At 40.4% G+C, this 12,831-nt stretch overlaps 1 protein-coding gene across 1 annotated transcript; it reads left to right on the forward strand.

Moving 5' to 3' along the window:
• Positions 1-8,693: 8,693 nt before the first annotated feature.
• LOC148815132 (uncharacterized) lies at positions 8,694-12,434 on the forward strand. Its single transcript, XM_088905828.1, has 5 exons — positions 8,694-8,787; positions 9,006-9,299; positions 11,120-11,451; positions 12,101-12,186; positions 12,374-12,434. Exons 1-5 carry the CDS (start codon positions 8,730-8,732, stop codon positions 12,432-12,434), a joined length of 831 nt encoding a protein of 276 aa, XP_088761954.1. The 5' UTR covers positions 8,694-8,729.
• The last annotated feature ends 397 nt before the right edge of the window (positions 12,435-12,831 follow it).

Below are 12,831 nucleotides of genomic sequence, written 5' to 3' on the forward strand. Positions count from 1 at the left end.
ACTCTACACATCATGACCTCATGAGCCAATGTTGTCAGTCTGCTCATGAGGAAAGAGCTCCGCACCAGGAATCCCTGCTCTGTGCTGCACTGAAGAGAGCTGAGTGTCTGTTCGGATATGCTGGGGAAGACTGTGGAGACACACTGGAAGTAAACAGAGGTTCGGTATCTTCTGCATATAGGACCTCTGTTATTTAAAAGCAGTGATGGAGTTCCTGTTTCTCTGTCATAAGGGGTGGAGACAGCTGTCTTTGTGTGAGAGTGTGGTTATACAGGCTGCTGTTCAAACAAAGAGACAAACGAGAATAGAGGTTGGACTCATAACCCCCTCAGAGAGAAACACTCAGGACAGAAAAAGGATGAAACTGGAAACATTTCACTGGATAGTCATCATAGTTCTCTGCTTCAGAATAGGTGTGTGAGACCTTATAATTTCCATTATTGTTACTGTTATATATTGTATTAATCTTTAAACTGATTGATTAACCTCTTCTTTTTCTTTATGTCTAGAACACGCAAGGGGACAGTCTGTGAACCAGTCTTTGTCTTCAATCACAGCTAAAGAAGGACAAAATGCAACAATTCCCTGTTTCTATAAGGGTGCATCTAGAAACTCTTACTTGTTCTGGTACATTCAAACTGTCCCCCAGCCTCCATACCTCATATACAATGAGCTATTGAAACAGCAAAGTGTCCCTGAAAAGTTCAAAAACCGTCTTTCGGCAGAGAAAACAGAGAATACATTCGATCTTCAGATCAGCTCTGTGGAGCTTTCAGACTCTTCGGTTTACTTCTGTGCACTGCAGCCCACAGTGAGAGGAGCTGCACCAACACCACACAGAAACCTCACCCTGACTTAACCCCTTATACTGCTGTTATTGTGTGTTTGGCCATAAAGACATAGAAAACGAAACTCTGTAATGAACTGTAATGTAATGAACCAGAAATATTTCTGATCATACTCTACAAATCTATTTGAGTGGGCAACACACTTTTACCATATTTACACTTTGCTTTAATTGGAGGCTTGTGTTTCTGTGAAATGCATGTAAAGTTTTGAAGAGTTTGCTGCTAATTTCATCCCTTCTTCTTTATCCTGCATTGTGTTCTAGAAATGGTGAATGTGATGAGCACACATGTATTCTGGTGCACACGCATTTTGTGCCATTAAAGTCCTAATCTAATCTAGATTGTCTATAATACCAATAATCTAGTCTAAATAATTCAAATGTAAATTCTCCACCTCCCAGAAAGTAATCTTCAATAACATTGAAAAGAAATGAATGTTTTCACTAGTTTCTCTGTAGATCTCATGATGGCCTGAATGATGGAGAAACTGAGAGAACGTGAAGTTTGGGTACCCTGTACCCTGATATTAGAGACACTCTACACATCATGACCTCATGAGCCAATGTTGTCAGTCTGCTCATGAGGAAAGAGCTCAGCACCAGGAATCCCTGCTCTGTGCTGCACTGAAGAGAGCTGAGTGTCTGTTCGGATATGCTGGGGAAGACTGTGGAGACACACTGGAAGTAAACAGAGGTTCGGTATCTTCTGCATATAGGACCTCTGTTATTCAAAAGCAGTGATGGAGTTCCTGCTTCTCTGTCATAAGGGGTGGAGACAGCTGTCTTTGTGTGAGAGTGTGGTTATACAGGCTGCTGTTCAAACAAAGAGACAAACGAGAATAGAGGTTGGACTCATAACCCCCTCAGAGAGAAACACTCAGGACAGAAAAAGGATGAAACTGGAAACATTTCACTGGATCGTCATCATAGTTCTCTGCTTCAGAATAGGTGTGTGAGACCTTATAATTTCCATTATTGTTACTGTTATATATTGTATTAATCTTTAAACTGATTGATTAACCTCTTCTTTTTCTTTATGTCTAGAACACGCAAGGGGACAGTCTGTGAATCAAAATAAATCTTCAATCACAGCTAAGGAAGGACAAAATGCAACGATTCGTTGTTTTCATAAGGATGCACCTACAGGTTCTTATTTCTTTTGGTACATTCAAACTGTCCCCCAGCCTCCATACCTTATATACAATGAGCTATTGAAACAGCAAAGTGTCCCTGAAAAGTTCAAAAACCGTCTTTCGGCAGAGAAAACAGAGAATACATTCGATCTTCAGATCAGCTCTGTGGAGCTTTCAGACTCTTCGGTTTACTTCTGTGCACTGCAGCCCACAGTGAGAGGAGCTGCACCAACACCACACAGAAACCTCACCCTGACTTAACCCCTTATACTGCTGTTATTGTGTGTTTGGCCATAAAGACATAGAAAACGAAACTCTGTAATGAACTGTAATGTAATGAACCAGAAATATTTCTGATCATACTCTACAAATCTATTTGAGTGGGCAACACACTTTTACCATATTTACACTTTGCTTTAATTGGAGGCTTGTGTTTCTGTGAAATGCATGTAAAGTTTTGAAGAGTTTGCTGCTAATTTCGTCCCTTCTTCTTTATCCTGCATTGTGTTCTAGAAATGGTGAATGTGATGAGCACACATGTATTCTGGTGCACACGCATTTTGTGCCATTAAAGTCCTAATCTAATCTAGATTGTCTATAATACCAATAATCTAGTCTAAATAATTCAAATGTAAATTCTCCACCTCCCAGAAAGTAATCTTCAATAACATTGAAAAGAAATGAATGTTTTCACTAGTTTCTCTGTAGATCTCATGATGGCCTGAATGATGGAGAAACTGAGAGAACGTGAAGTTTGGGTACCCTGTACCCTGATATTAGAGACACTCTACACATCATGACCTCATGAGCCAATGTTGTCAGTCTGCTCATGAGGAAAGAGCTCAGCACCAGGAATCCCTGCTCTGTGCTGCACTGAAGAGAGCTGAGTGTCTGTTCGGATATGCTGGGGAAGACTGTGGAGACACACTGGAAGTAAACAGAGGTTCGGTATCTTCTGCATATAGGACCTCTGTTATTCAAAAGCAGTGATGGAGTTCCTGCTTCTCTGTCATAAGGGGTGGAGACAGCTGTCTTTGTGTGAGAGTGTGGTTATACAGGCTGCTGTTCAAACAAAGAGACAAACGAGAATAGAGGTTGGACTCATAACCCCCTCAGAGAGAAACACTCAGGACAGAAAAAGGATGAAACTGGAAACATTTCACTGGATCGTCATCATAGTTCTCTGCTTCAGAATAGGTGTGTGAGACCTTATAATTTCCATTATTGTTACTGTTATATATTGTATTAATCTTTAAACTGATTGATTAACCTCTTCTTTTTCTTTATGTCTAGAACATGCAAGGGGACAGTCTGTGAATCAAAATAAATCTTCAATCACAGCTAAGGAAGGACAAAATGCAACGATTCGTTGTTTTCATAAGGATGCACCTACAGGTTCTTATTTCTTTTGGTACATTCAAACTGTCCCCCAGCCTCCATACCTCATATACAGTGAGCTAATGAAACAGCAAAGTGTCCCTGAAAAGTTCAAAAACCGTCTTTCGGCAGAGAAAACAGAGAATACATTCGATCTTCAGATCAGCTCTGTGGAGCTTTCAGACTCTTCGGTTTACTTCTGTGCACTGCAGCCCACAGTGAGAGGAGCTGCACCAACACCACACAGAAACCTCACCCTGACTTAACCCCTTATACTGCTGTTATTGTGTGTTTGGCCATAAAGACATAGAAAACGAAACTCTGTAATGAACTGTAATGTAATGAACCAGAAATATTTCTGATCATACACTACAAATCTACACTTTTATAAATACACACTTTTATCATATTTACACTTTGCTTTAATTGGAGGCTTGTGTTTCTGTGAAATGTATGTAAAGTTTTGAAGTGTTTGCTGCTAATTTCGTCCCTTCTTCTTTATCCTGCATTGTGTTCTAGAAATGGTGAATGTGATGAGCACACATGTATTCTGGTGCACACGCATTTTGTGCCATTAAAGTCCTAATCTAATCTAGATTGTCTATAATACCAGTAATCTAGTTAAAATAATTCAAATGTAAATTCGCCACCTCCCAGAAAGTAATCTTCAATAACATTGAAAAGAAATGAATGTTTTCACTAGTTTCTCTGTAGATCTCATGATGGCCTGAATGATGGAGAAACTGAGAGAACGTGAAGGCAAAGTGCTCACACCCCCCTTACCTGTATATGGATTTATTTTGTGTTACAAGAGCATGTACTGCCCTCTAGTGGGGAGGAAAAGATCCTCAAAAGAGAAAGAGCAGCAGTAAGAAATATTTCTTTAAATCATATAAAGCCCAGGTTTGGAAAAGAGATCAAGATCAGTTCATTACCAAGATGATGATAAAGAAATCATAGATAGAAGTTCTGTTCTATATTCAAATGTTAGCAAAGTCTAGTAAAATATTTTGTCATATTTAACAACAGCCAACAGAAACGCGTCTTCTACATACAGTACTGTAAGGTGTGCATTTAGAATTACTTTATTGCTGTTTTATAAGCCTTTCATTTCAATCTAGTGTAGCAGCAAAGACAGTCTCATCCTGAAAGAGGAAGTCTCAGTCTCTTTCAGTGCTGAGGTGGGAAATTTTCCTAATGTGTCAGACTAAGAGTACAGTATTAGATATTAAGAAGTACTTATCCGAAGCAAGAACGGATAATTGAACAGTTAGTAATGTATGTGAAAGTCCAAGTGCAGTATGAAAATCATTTTCAGACTGAAAGACTGAATGAAGCAGTTTCTGCCACCAGTGGTTATCCTTGCATTAATTTAAAGGTAGGAAAATACACAGCTATAAAAATAACTTGATAATTTTCATTAAACAACTCAATTCTGACTTTGTCACAAAGAAATCCACATTCATTTGTGGCATGCACACTTGGTAAGAAAAATACACTTAACATTACAAAGAAGTATTTTGTTATAATTCAAAGCAATGAAATCTGTCTTCAAACAGGAAGTGATGAGGTGCAGGTGGGAGGGACATGTGCTTACACAAAACTCTTGGCTCTTCTGTGACTCTCCTTCACACTGTACGATGGGCTCAGAAAAAGGATGGCTGTATCTCCTTCTGCACACAGTTACACATCTTCACTGTAAGTGAGTTCTGCTGTATATCCAGTTCATCAGGTTTCTGCTTTTGCGCTGCTTGTCTGAGCAGATCACTGACCAGGTTAGCTATTGGCAGGCATTCGCAAAGGATCGAACAGTGTTCCGACCTCTAGCTAAGTAACTCCTATATTTAAATTTGCTGGACATGAAAACGCTCTATGATATATCCCGCCTGGTGCCCGTTGCTTGCTTCACCACCCTGTACTAGATCAACTGGTTGAGCAAAATGGATGATCATGAAATTCAACCACTTCTTCATATTGCTGTCTTCCACAGATGTGAGGTCTGCAGAGCAGGTGAGCCAAATTCCTGCACAAGCGACTGTGGCTGAAGGAGGAACAGTTAGCATTCACTGCAATTATACCGACCCCAGTGTCACTGTGATGCACTGGTACAGACAGCAGCCCAGCACAAAGCCGGAGAAAGTGATAAGCTCGTATGGGGACCTCGAGAGAGAGAATCAGCTCAGCGCGTGGCTGAACACCAAGGGCAGGTTCGGGGTTTTCAACATCAGCCTCTCACAGACAGGGGACTCAGCCCTCTATTACTGTGCAGTGGAGGCACAGTGAGTCACAGCTGTGACAGGATAAGACACAAACACCTGGCGGAGTCAATAAACTAGCTCCAATGCAAACCCAAACACTCAGAACACTAACCTACCAACTGCTGCCAGAGTTCATTTTCAGTATGTTGAAAATTTGAGCATTTCCCATGAGGCACTGCAGGCACAGTGCCTAGGGCCTATGACATTTTCAGGGCCTACGAAGGAGGGAAACCCTAGTGACTAACGAAAAAAGAGCTGAAACAACATGCTTTGCGATCGACTCCAAATCAATAATCATACGCTATCTAGCGGATGTCCTACAAACCAGAAGTATCAAAATTATGGTCGCCCGACTCACTCTATCAATCACATGGTTTAGCATTAGAATAGTTAAAAGTGCATCATGTCAATCAACGTAATTCAATTGGCGTTTACCCCTCTTTTTACACATTTCAGAGTGAAAGTTCGTAGGGCCTACGAACACCAAAATCCAGCCCTGTTTGGGTCCAACTCAAAGTCAGATAAATCCCAGTGGTAAATGTCAAAGTTATTTACCTGCTTAACTGTTATCTTTAAATCCTTTGTTCATACATCTTTGTATTTCCCTGTGGTTATTACATTGCTAATGTAATCAGTACTGGCAGGTTGTATTTTTGTCTTACCTGATGTGGATTATGTTATCCTGATGGTAGTTGATGCCGCCATTTTGTGTTACAGAACTACAGATCCTGACTCACCTCCGGTTTAAATGGAGGCTCACCTGTCCATCAAGAGGAGCCAGGAGTGTGGTTTAGGGTGTTTAACACTCAAGGTGTAGCAGCCTAGTCTTCTCTTAGTCTTTGTTTGTGTTTATTCACTTGAAATTTTACCTTCAATAGGTTCAAAGTTTTGATTTAAAAGCAGCCTGCTGTTTAATTTTTTTTAGAAATAACCTTGTGTTTCAGTATACATAACCCTCACTCCTGTTGTATATGCCCATGATCTGGACATTGTACATAATCTAGTAGGTATGGAGCAATATACTGTATTAATAGGGGTTGTTTTATGTGGCACAGTTTGGAAACAGTTTGATTTAGAAACTGACCTTTATTAGTGGGGTATTTTATTTATTTATTTGAACAGTAATGAAGGTTTGGAAAACCATGACAATTATGCTGTGGCAAAGAATAAACATTTTGTGACTACTTTACCCTGCTGGTTAAAGCCCACTGAGTTAGTTTAATATTACATTTTCATCTCCTACAGAACACCGGACCCAGGATCTGAACACCCAGAACAGTGAGGGGGAGGCATGAAGGCTTAAACCTCTGTAGCTGCAGTTTTTATATGGTCATCAGTGCTTCAAAGAGCTCTGTAAAAGTGAATCCTCTAAACAACAGCAGTATAAATAATAGTACAATATATTCAAGCCATTGTAGCCTAAAAGGAAATGCACAGACTTCAGGTACCTATTATACAGTATTTTTATTCTTTCAAGAGAGTAAACCATTCTCCTCTTGCATACCTACAGTATAAGACTCTACATGGCTTGGCATCTCAGCACCTATCTTCCTTTATTATCTTCATTTATTATCAGCATTATCTTTCTATTCCCCACCTCACAACCTTCGTTTGTCTGAATCTGGTCTCCTGTTTGTCCCCCAGGCTCGTCTGCACTCTAGGGGTGAGCTCTTGCTGCGCCCTAGAGCTCTGAGATCCGATATCCCCAAGGATGTCAGAGAATCACCTTCCCTTAGCACTGTCATATCCACACAGAAAACCTTCTTCTTCAGAAGGACTTTTACTTTACGCCTATATCTGTAATGGAGCAATGGATGCGTCAATGTCAGTCTAAGCCTCTAGAGGGCAGCTTAGTGACACTCTAGAGAGAGGATTTGAGAGCAGACATTCGCACATTTCAAACTGATGAGGGATGCAGCTGTGAGGCTAATGCTGACTTTGAAAGAGCTGCAAGGTTCAACGGCTAAGATGATAGAAAATGACCTTGAGTCAAAAATTACCTGGTCACTCCACTTCACTGGCTTGTATGTCAGAGTGGTAACCTCATCTCCAAACCTACAAGGATTTTTAAACAAAGCATTTAAGTGATACTGCAAACACTTAGCAAAAGGTTTTGTGGTCAGAGAAGACATAACTGGAACTTTTGGTCTAAATGCAAAGTGCTGCATATTGCACAGGCTCTGCATCTACTGTATATTAACAGCGTCCCTAAAGTATCAAGCACAGTGGTGGCAGCATTCTGTTATAGTTCTGCTTCTCATCAGCAGGGACTGAAAAACTTGTCAAGACTGATATAAACATACGATAAATGGACTAAAACACTCTCAAGTCTTACAGGTCATGGTGGAATCCTGCTTGAGATCAAAATCTGGGACAAAGATTCACCCTTCAGCAGGAGAATGATCCAAACACAAGGCCAGAACCTGAAAAGGGGCAAATACACCACTGACCTGCAGTTCCAGCCTCCTGCCACTCTTAATATACAGCAACCTGCGCAAGGGAAAACCAGAGGGGGATCTCTACAGTATTTTGGACCAGTTTCTTAAAATCGAACCTTAACCAAAAGCCTTGCTTGTGTTCCTTGCCATTATATGACCCTAACTTATGATCTTATCTTTGGAGCAGAGGGTCTCTTCATTTGACTTGAGAATCACCAGGCCCCCTGGTTCATGGCCAGGTGATTTTATGGCCTTGTCTGTGCGTGCACGTATTATGTCTGTTTGAGAAGAAGTTCACAGTTCTTCTGGCCTTTGTGGAGCAACAGGGATAACGAATGCCCCCATTACTGAGAGATGTCTCAAGTGGGGGAGGCATGCAGAGTTGTTTGTTTACAAGAAAAGAGCACACACACTCTCCAAAAACAGATAACATGACTTATAGTATTTTATTTCTCAGTTGCCTCTATAACATTACAAACGGACCTGCGGTAATTGTAATCTGAAAACCTTAATTGATGCTTCAGCAGTTCAAATACACTTAAACATTCACCTTTGTCTAACAGGAAGAGAGAGGTGGGAGGGATTATAGCACTGTGACGCATTTGCAAAGTAAAGAGCTGTGCTGCAATGTTTTCTTCTTTGCTTTTTCTCTTTGATCACCTCAACAGCCTCCGCCATGAGCCCAGAACCAGGATTATTATACTTAGTGATCAGTGCAGCATTTTTCGTTCACTGTAAGTATCAACACCTACAGTAGTTTATGAGCCTTGTTCCTTTCATTGTAGTTAAATCTGGTAAAACGATATACAGATTATTCACGTTCTTATTATTACAGCATGTGGTGCATTTTCATAAATATGTGTCATTTATACATGCATTCTGATACAATGTTATAGCATTGCACATTCGATTTTGAGAAATCACTACATTACTTTCAAATATACTCTTGCAGGTGTGAGGTCTCAGACTCAGGTGTCTCAGAGACCAGCTTCACTGACTGTGACTGAAGGGGGAACTGCGACTCTTCACTGTAACTACACAGCTAGCAACTTCTACAGTCTCCAGTGGTACAGACAGAAACCCAATGCAAGCCCAGAGAAAGTGCTGATACTGACCACAGATAAAATAGAAGAAGACAAACAGTTCAGTGGGTCAGTGGACACAGGGAAGAAGATCGGGGTTTTGAATGTCAGCAATTCACAAGCAGAAGACTCTGCCACCTACTACTGCGCAGTGGAGGCACAGTGTGAGGAACTTGTGAGAGGAGCTGACAGAAACCCCCAGTGCAGCTAAAGAGCTACTGCAAGGCCTGAATATGTATGAATATGCACACAGTAGGGCATGAATATGCACACAATATGCACACACTGCCTGTGTGCATATTCTACTGTTTGCCTTTTTTCAGCTTGGAATAAACCTATTACTTGTTCCTTTGCATTTCTATGTAAGTCACATAATAAAATCCATTATATTATAGTGCACCTCATGTAAACCTGAGTTTGATATGACCTCACCTAAGTAAAAAAAATGTTTACAACTAGTTAACCAACATATTTATTCTTTGGAATTTCTTCCTTAAAGTTAATAGTATCAGTTAATTAAGATAATATTTTTAACATACTGTAGCATATCAAGTCTTATACAGTATGTCTTTCTGCATCAACAAAATATGTTTCAAGCATAGTACAAGTGAAAACACAAAGCTGGTATGTTCAGCATTTACTGACACCACTAGGTGTCGACACACTCCCTCTCAACAAAGTACATTTTACTGTTCTTTCTGTACATCTTACAGACTCATGTGCACCTGGATCCCTGTAAGGTCACTTGCAGCCATAAATCCACTGACAGGGTCAGAGTGATCCACCAATGAGGAACATGTAGGGACGCCCACTTAACCTAATGATGTCACAACCAATCACAACCCATGATGGCTCCACTTAAAAGCCTTTGCCCAGCAGGTTGCAATGGCTTCTGGGAACCTGACATCCTGACAACAAGCTAGTCATGTGACTGTGAGCACTGCTGTCTGAACCGCAATGGCATCCCATCCAAACTTAGTAACAGCTGGGTCAAGAACCCAACGTAAACCAAAATTCTGACCAATTAATTCTTCAGAAATACGAGCAGTTTTATGATTAGGTTCCAGTTGTGATTCCGCATGAGCACCAACATAATACTGGAGAACATTTGTAGACACCACTGAATATCAACGAATATTCAGAGTAGCAGGTACAAGATATGGGCAAGCAGACTTTCTTAGTTTCCCTCCATCTAAGTCTCCATGCACTCCAGTGGAAGACACCACGACTCTAATCACAGAACCCTTCCCTCTTCCTGTGCCTAAAAGAATATCCTTTTGGCATAGATCGGGTAAGCTCTAACAGATCCATCTGACTGTTCCTCTTCCTGCGGAACTTTTAAATCATCATCAGAACTGTTCTTGACCCAAAATTCCTCATTACTTACACTTTCAATGTTTACTTTATGGGTACTAAGAACATTGTGATCAAGGAATTCACTGCCCCAGTTTCTAATAAATTCTAAATAAACAAAATGTATGTGGACATACAGTAAATACAACAAGAACATTTGCTTAGGGGAATTAGAAATTGAACAAATCAGCATTGAAAGCAATACTACCTTATATGTTTTTAATGCATCTTAATACAGAACATGATAAAGTTTGCAAATGAAACTCATTTTCTCAACATTTTGCAATGCAGCAAATTACAAGGCTGAATATCCTGTTATTTTCTATCGATTATAATACATTAGTTTTTGTCAGCACGACACTGCTCATAATCTGAACTCATCCGATGTCAGCTTGTGGTGAAGGTGCTGGGGGAGGAGTCTTGTCTACATCACACAGTAGGGCATTATTACAAGCTGCTACAAACATGCATCACATTCTTACTAGACTGAAGAACAACAATTATGTGCCCTGTGACTCTCGCCTCCTTGCTTCTGCTCTACTGTGGTAAATATTTTCTTACTGTATCATGATTGACTCTGGCATTATTATAATACCATAAATATTTTCTAACAAGTGTGATTCATATCCAGGTCTGGGTACTGCAGATGAGGTGTTTCCATGGAAGGATATCCAAACATCTGTGGAGACCCAGGAGACCAGGATCTACTGCAATTATTCCCTGACAAACGAAGCTTACACTGAGTATCTGTTCTGGTACCAGCAGAGACCAGGCAGGAATCCCAGATATATTCTCCATCGCTATAAATCAGGATCCAAAACTGAAGGGCACAAATCTTTGACAAAAGACTTTGACAGCAGGTTTACAGGACACTTGAATCTCACAGCAAAGCTCACCTACTTGTCAATCTCAAGCACACAGCTGTCTGACTCTGCTCTCTACTACTGTGCTCTGAGGCCCACAGTGAGACTGATTAAGGAGCAGCTGCTCAAAAACAACTGTAGAAAACTTTCAAATGTCGAATATCACATTTGTAGCTTCATCACACTAAGTCAAATTCTTATGCAACCAGTGTCTTTTTCAGATCCACTTTGCTATCTTTAAACAATTTTGTCCTGCAAAATATTTTGTTATATTTCTGTTACCAGTCATGGCCTCCTAATAATCCCCATCTGTGAACTGGCTTCATTACTCTGCCCTCCTCCCCACGGATAGCTGATGTGTGGGGAGTGTTCTGGCGCACTATGGCTGCCATTGCATCATCCAGGTGGGGCTGCACACTGGTGGTGCTGGAGGGGATCCCCATTACCTGTAAAGAGCTTTGAGTGGAGTGTCCAGAAAAGCGCTATATAAGTGTAAGCAATTATTATTAATTAATTATATATTGAGATGTCCCTGAACATTAAGAATACTTTTTAAAAATATTTTTCTTTTTATAATTTGGATTTTTTTTTAAATTTGAGATTTTAGTTCAGTTTACAGTTTTGTGATTTAGGCTAGAAAACAATCTGGGCAATATGAGATTATACTTTGCTCTGCAAATCTCACACTGCCAGGCCCTGGTATTGCTTGAGTGCCAGTTTCACAATTGTTTTCTGGCTGCCAGTAAAAGTCCATCTCTTTAATCTCTTATGGAAGCTCTTGTCCATCCGACAATTTGCAGCTGGACAAAAGTCATTTCCGCAGAGAAATACACTGGTACAGTATGTCTTGGCTTCAGGGGTTTGACATGATTTATCTGACCCCCGGTTTAAAATCTGAAGTACAGTATCTACTGACGCCACCAGGTGTCGACAAACTCCATGTGAAAAAAATACATTTTAAAGAGTGTAAAATCCTATCTACGTTTCTCAGTTATTCTCATCTTTTTTCATTCTACAAACAGGCTGTCCAATGGCTTAAACCAGCTAGAAATTCTGAGACTGAAATTCCTCAATGAGGAATGAAGGAGTTTTATGACCACTGTCATCTGAGCACCATCCTAATAAACTCTCTCCATGTAGCAGTCAGACCCACACTGGGATCTCGGAAACAAGCGTTCTCTTGATCGCTTGAAGCCTTTTTGTTTATAAAGGGAGACTAAAGGGAAGACAAGTGAATTATCCTCAGTGATACCTTTACACCCTCATGTTCCAGGGAAAAACACCTAGAAGACATCAGGAACTGAGCTGTAGCTTTTTCTGTTGACTTTGACTTTGAATGCCTAACACAAGCACAGCCCACAACAGTATTTTGTGCTCTTGCTGTGCTCAGACTTTTACATCGCAATACAATCTATAACACCTTTGAATCATATATGGAATTGTGATTAAGACGTCCAGTTGAAGGATAGTATGCTGGTCA

This window comes from Atractosteus spatula, chromosome 25 (assembly GCF_055471065.1).
Source record: "Atractosteus spatula isolate fAtrSpa1 chromosome 25, fAtrSpa1.hap1, whole genome shotgun sequence".
In the NCBI taxonomy this organism is placed as follows: Eukaryota; Metazoa; Chordata; class Actinopteri; order Semionotiformes; family Lepisosteidae; genus Atractosteus; species Atractosteus spatula.

Bases quoted from the DNA above. Each gene is read 5' to 3' on its own strand.
- LOC148815132 (XM_088905828.1), top strand. From the start codon at position 8,730: ATGAGCCCAGAACCAGGATTATTATACTTAGTGATCAGTGCAGCATTT. The intron at 8,788-9,005 runs GTAAGTATCAAC...ATACTCTTGCAG, and splicing joins TGCAGCATTTTTCGTTCACT to GTGTGAGGTCTCAGACTCAG. The intron at 11,452-12,100 runs GTGAGACTGATT...TGCCAGTAAAAG, and splicing joins ACTGTGCTCTGAGGCCCACA to TCCATCTCTTTAATCTCTTA.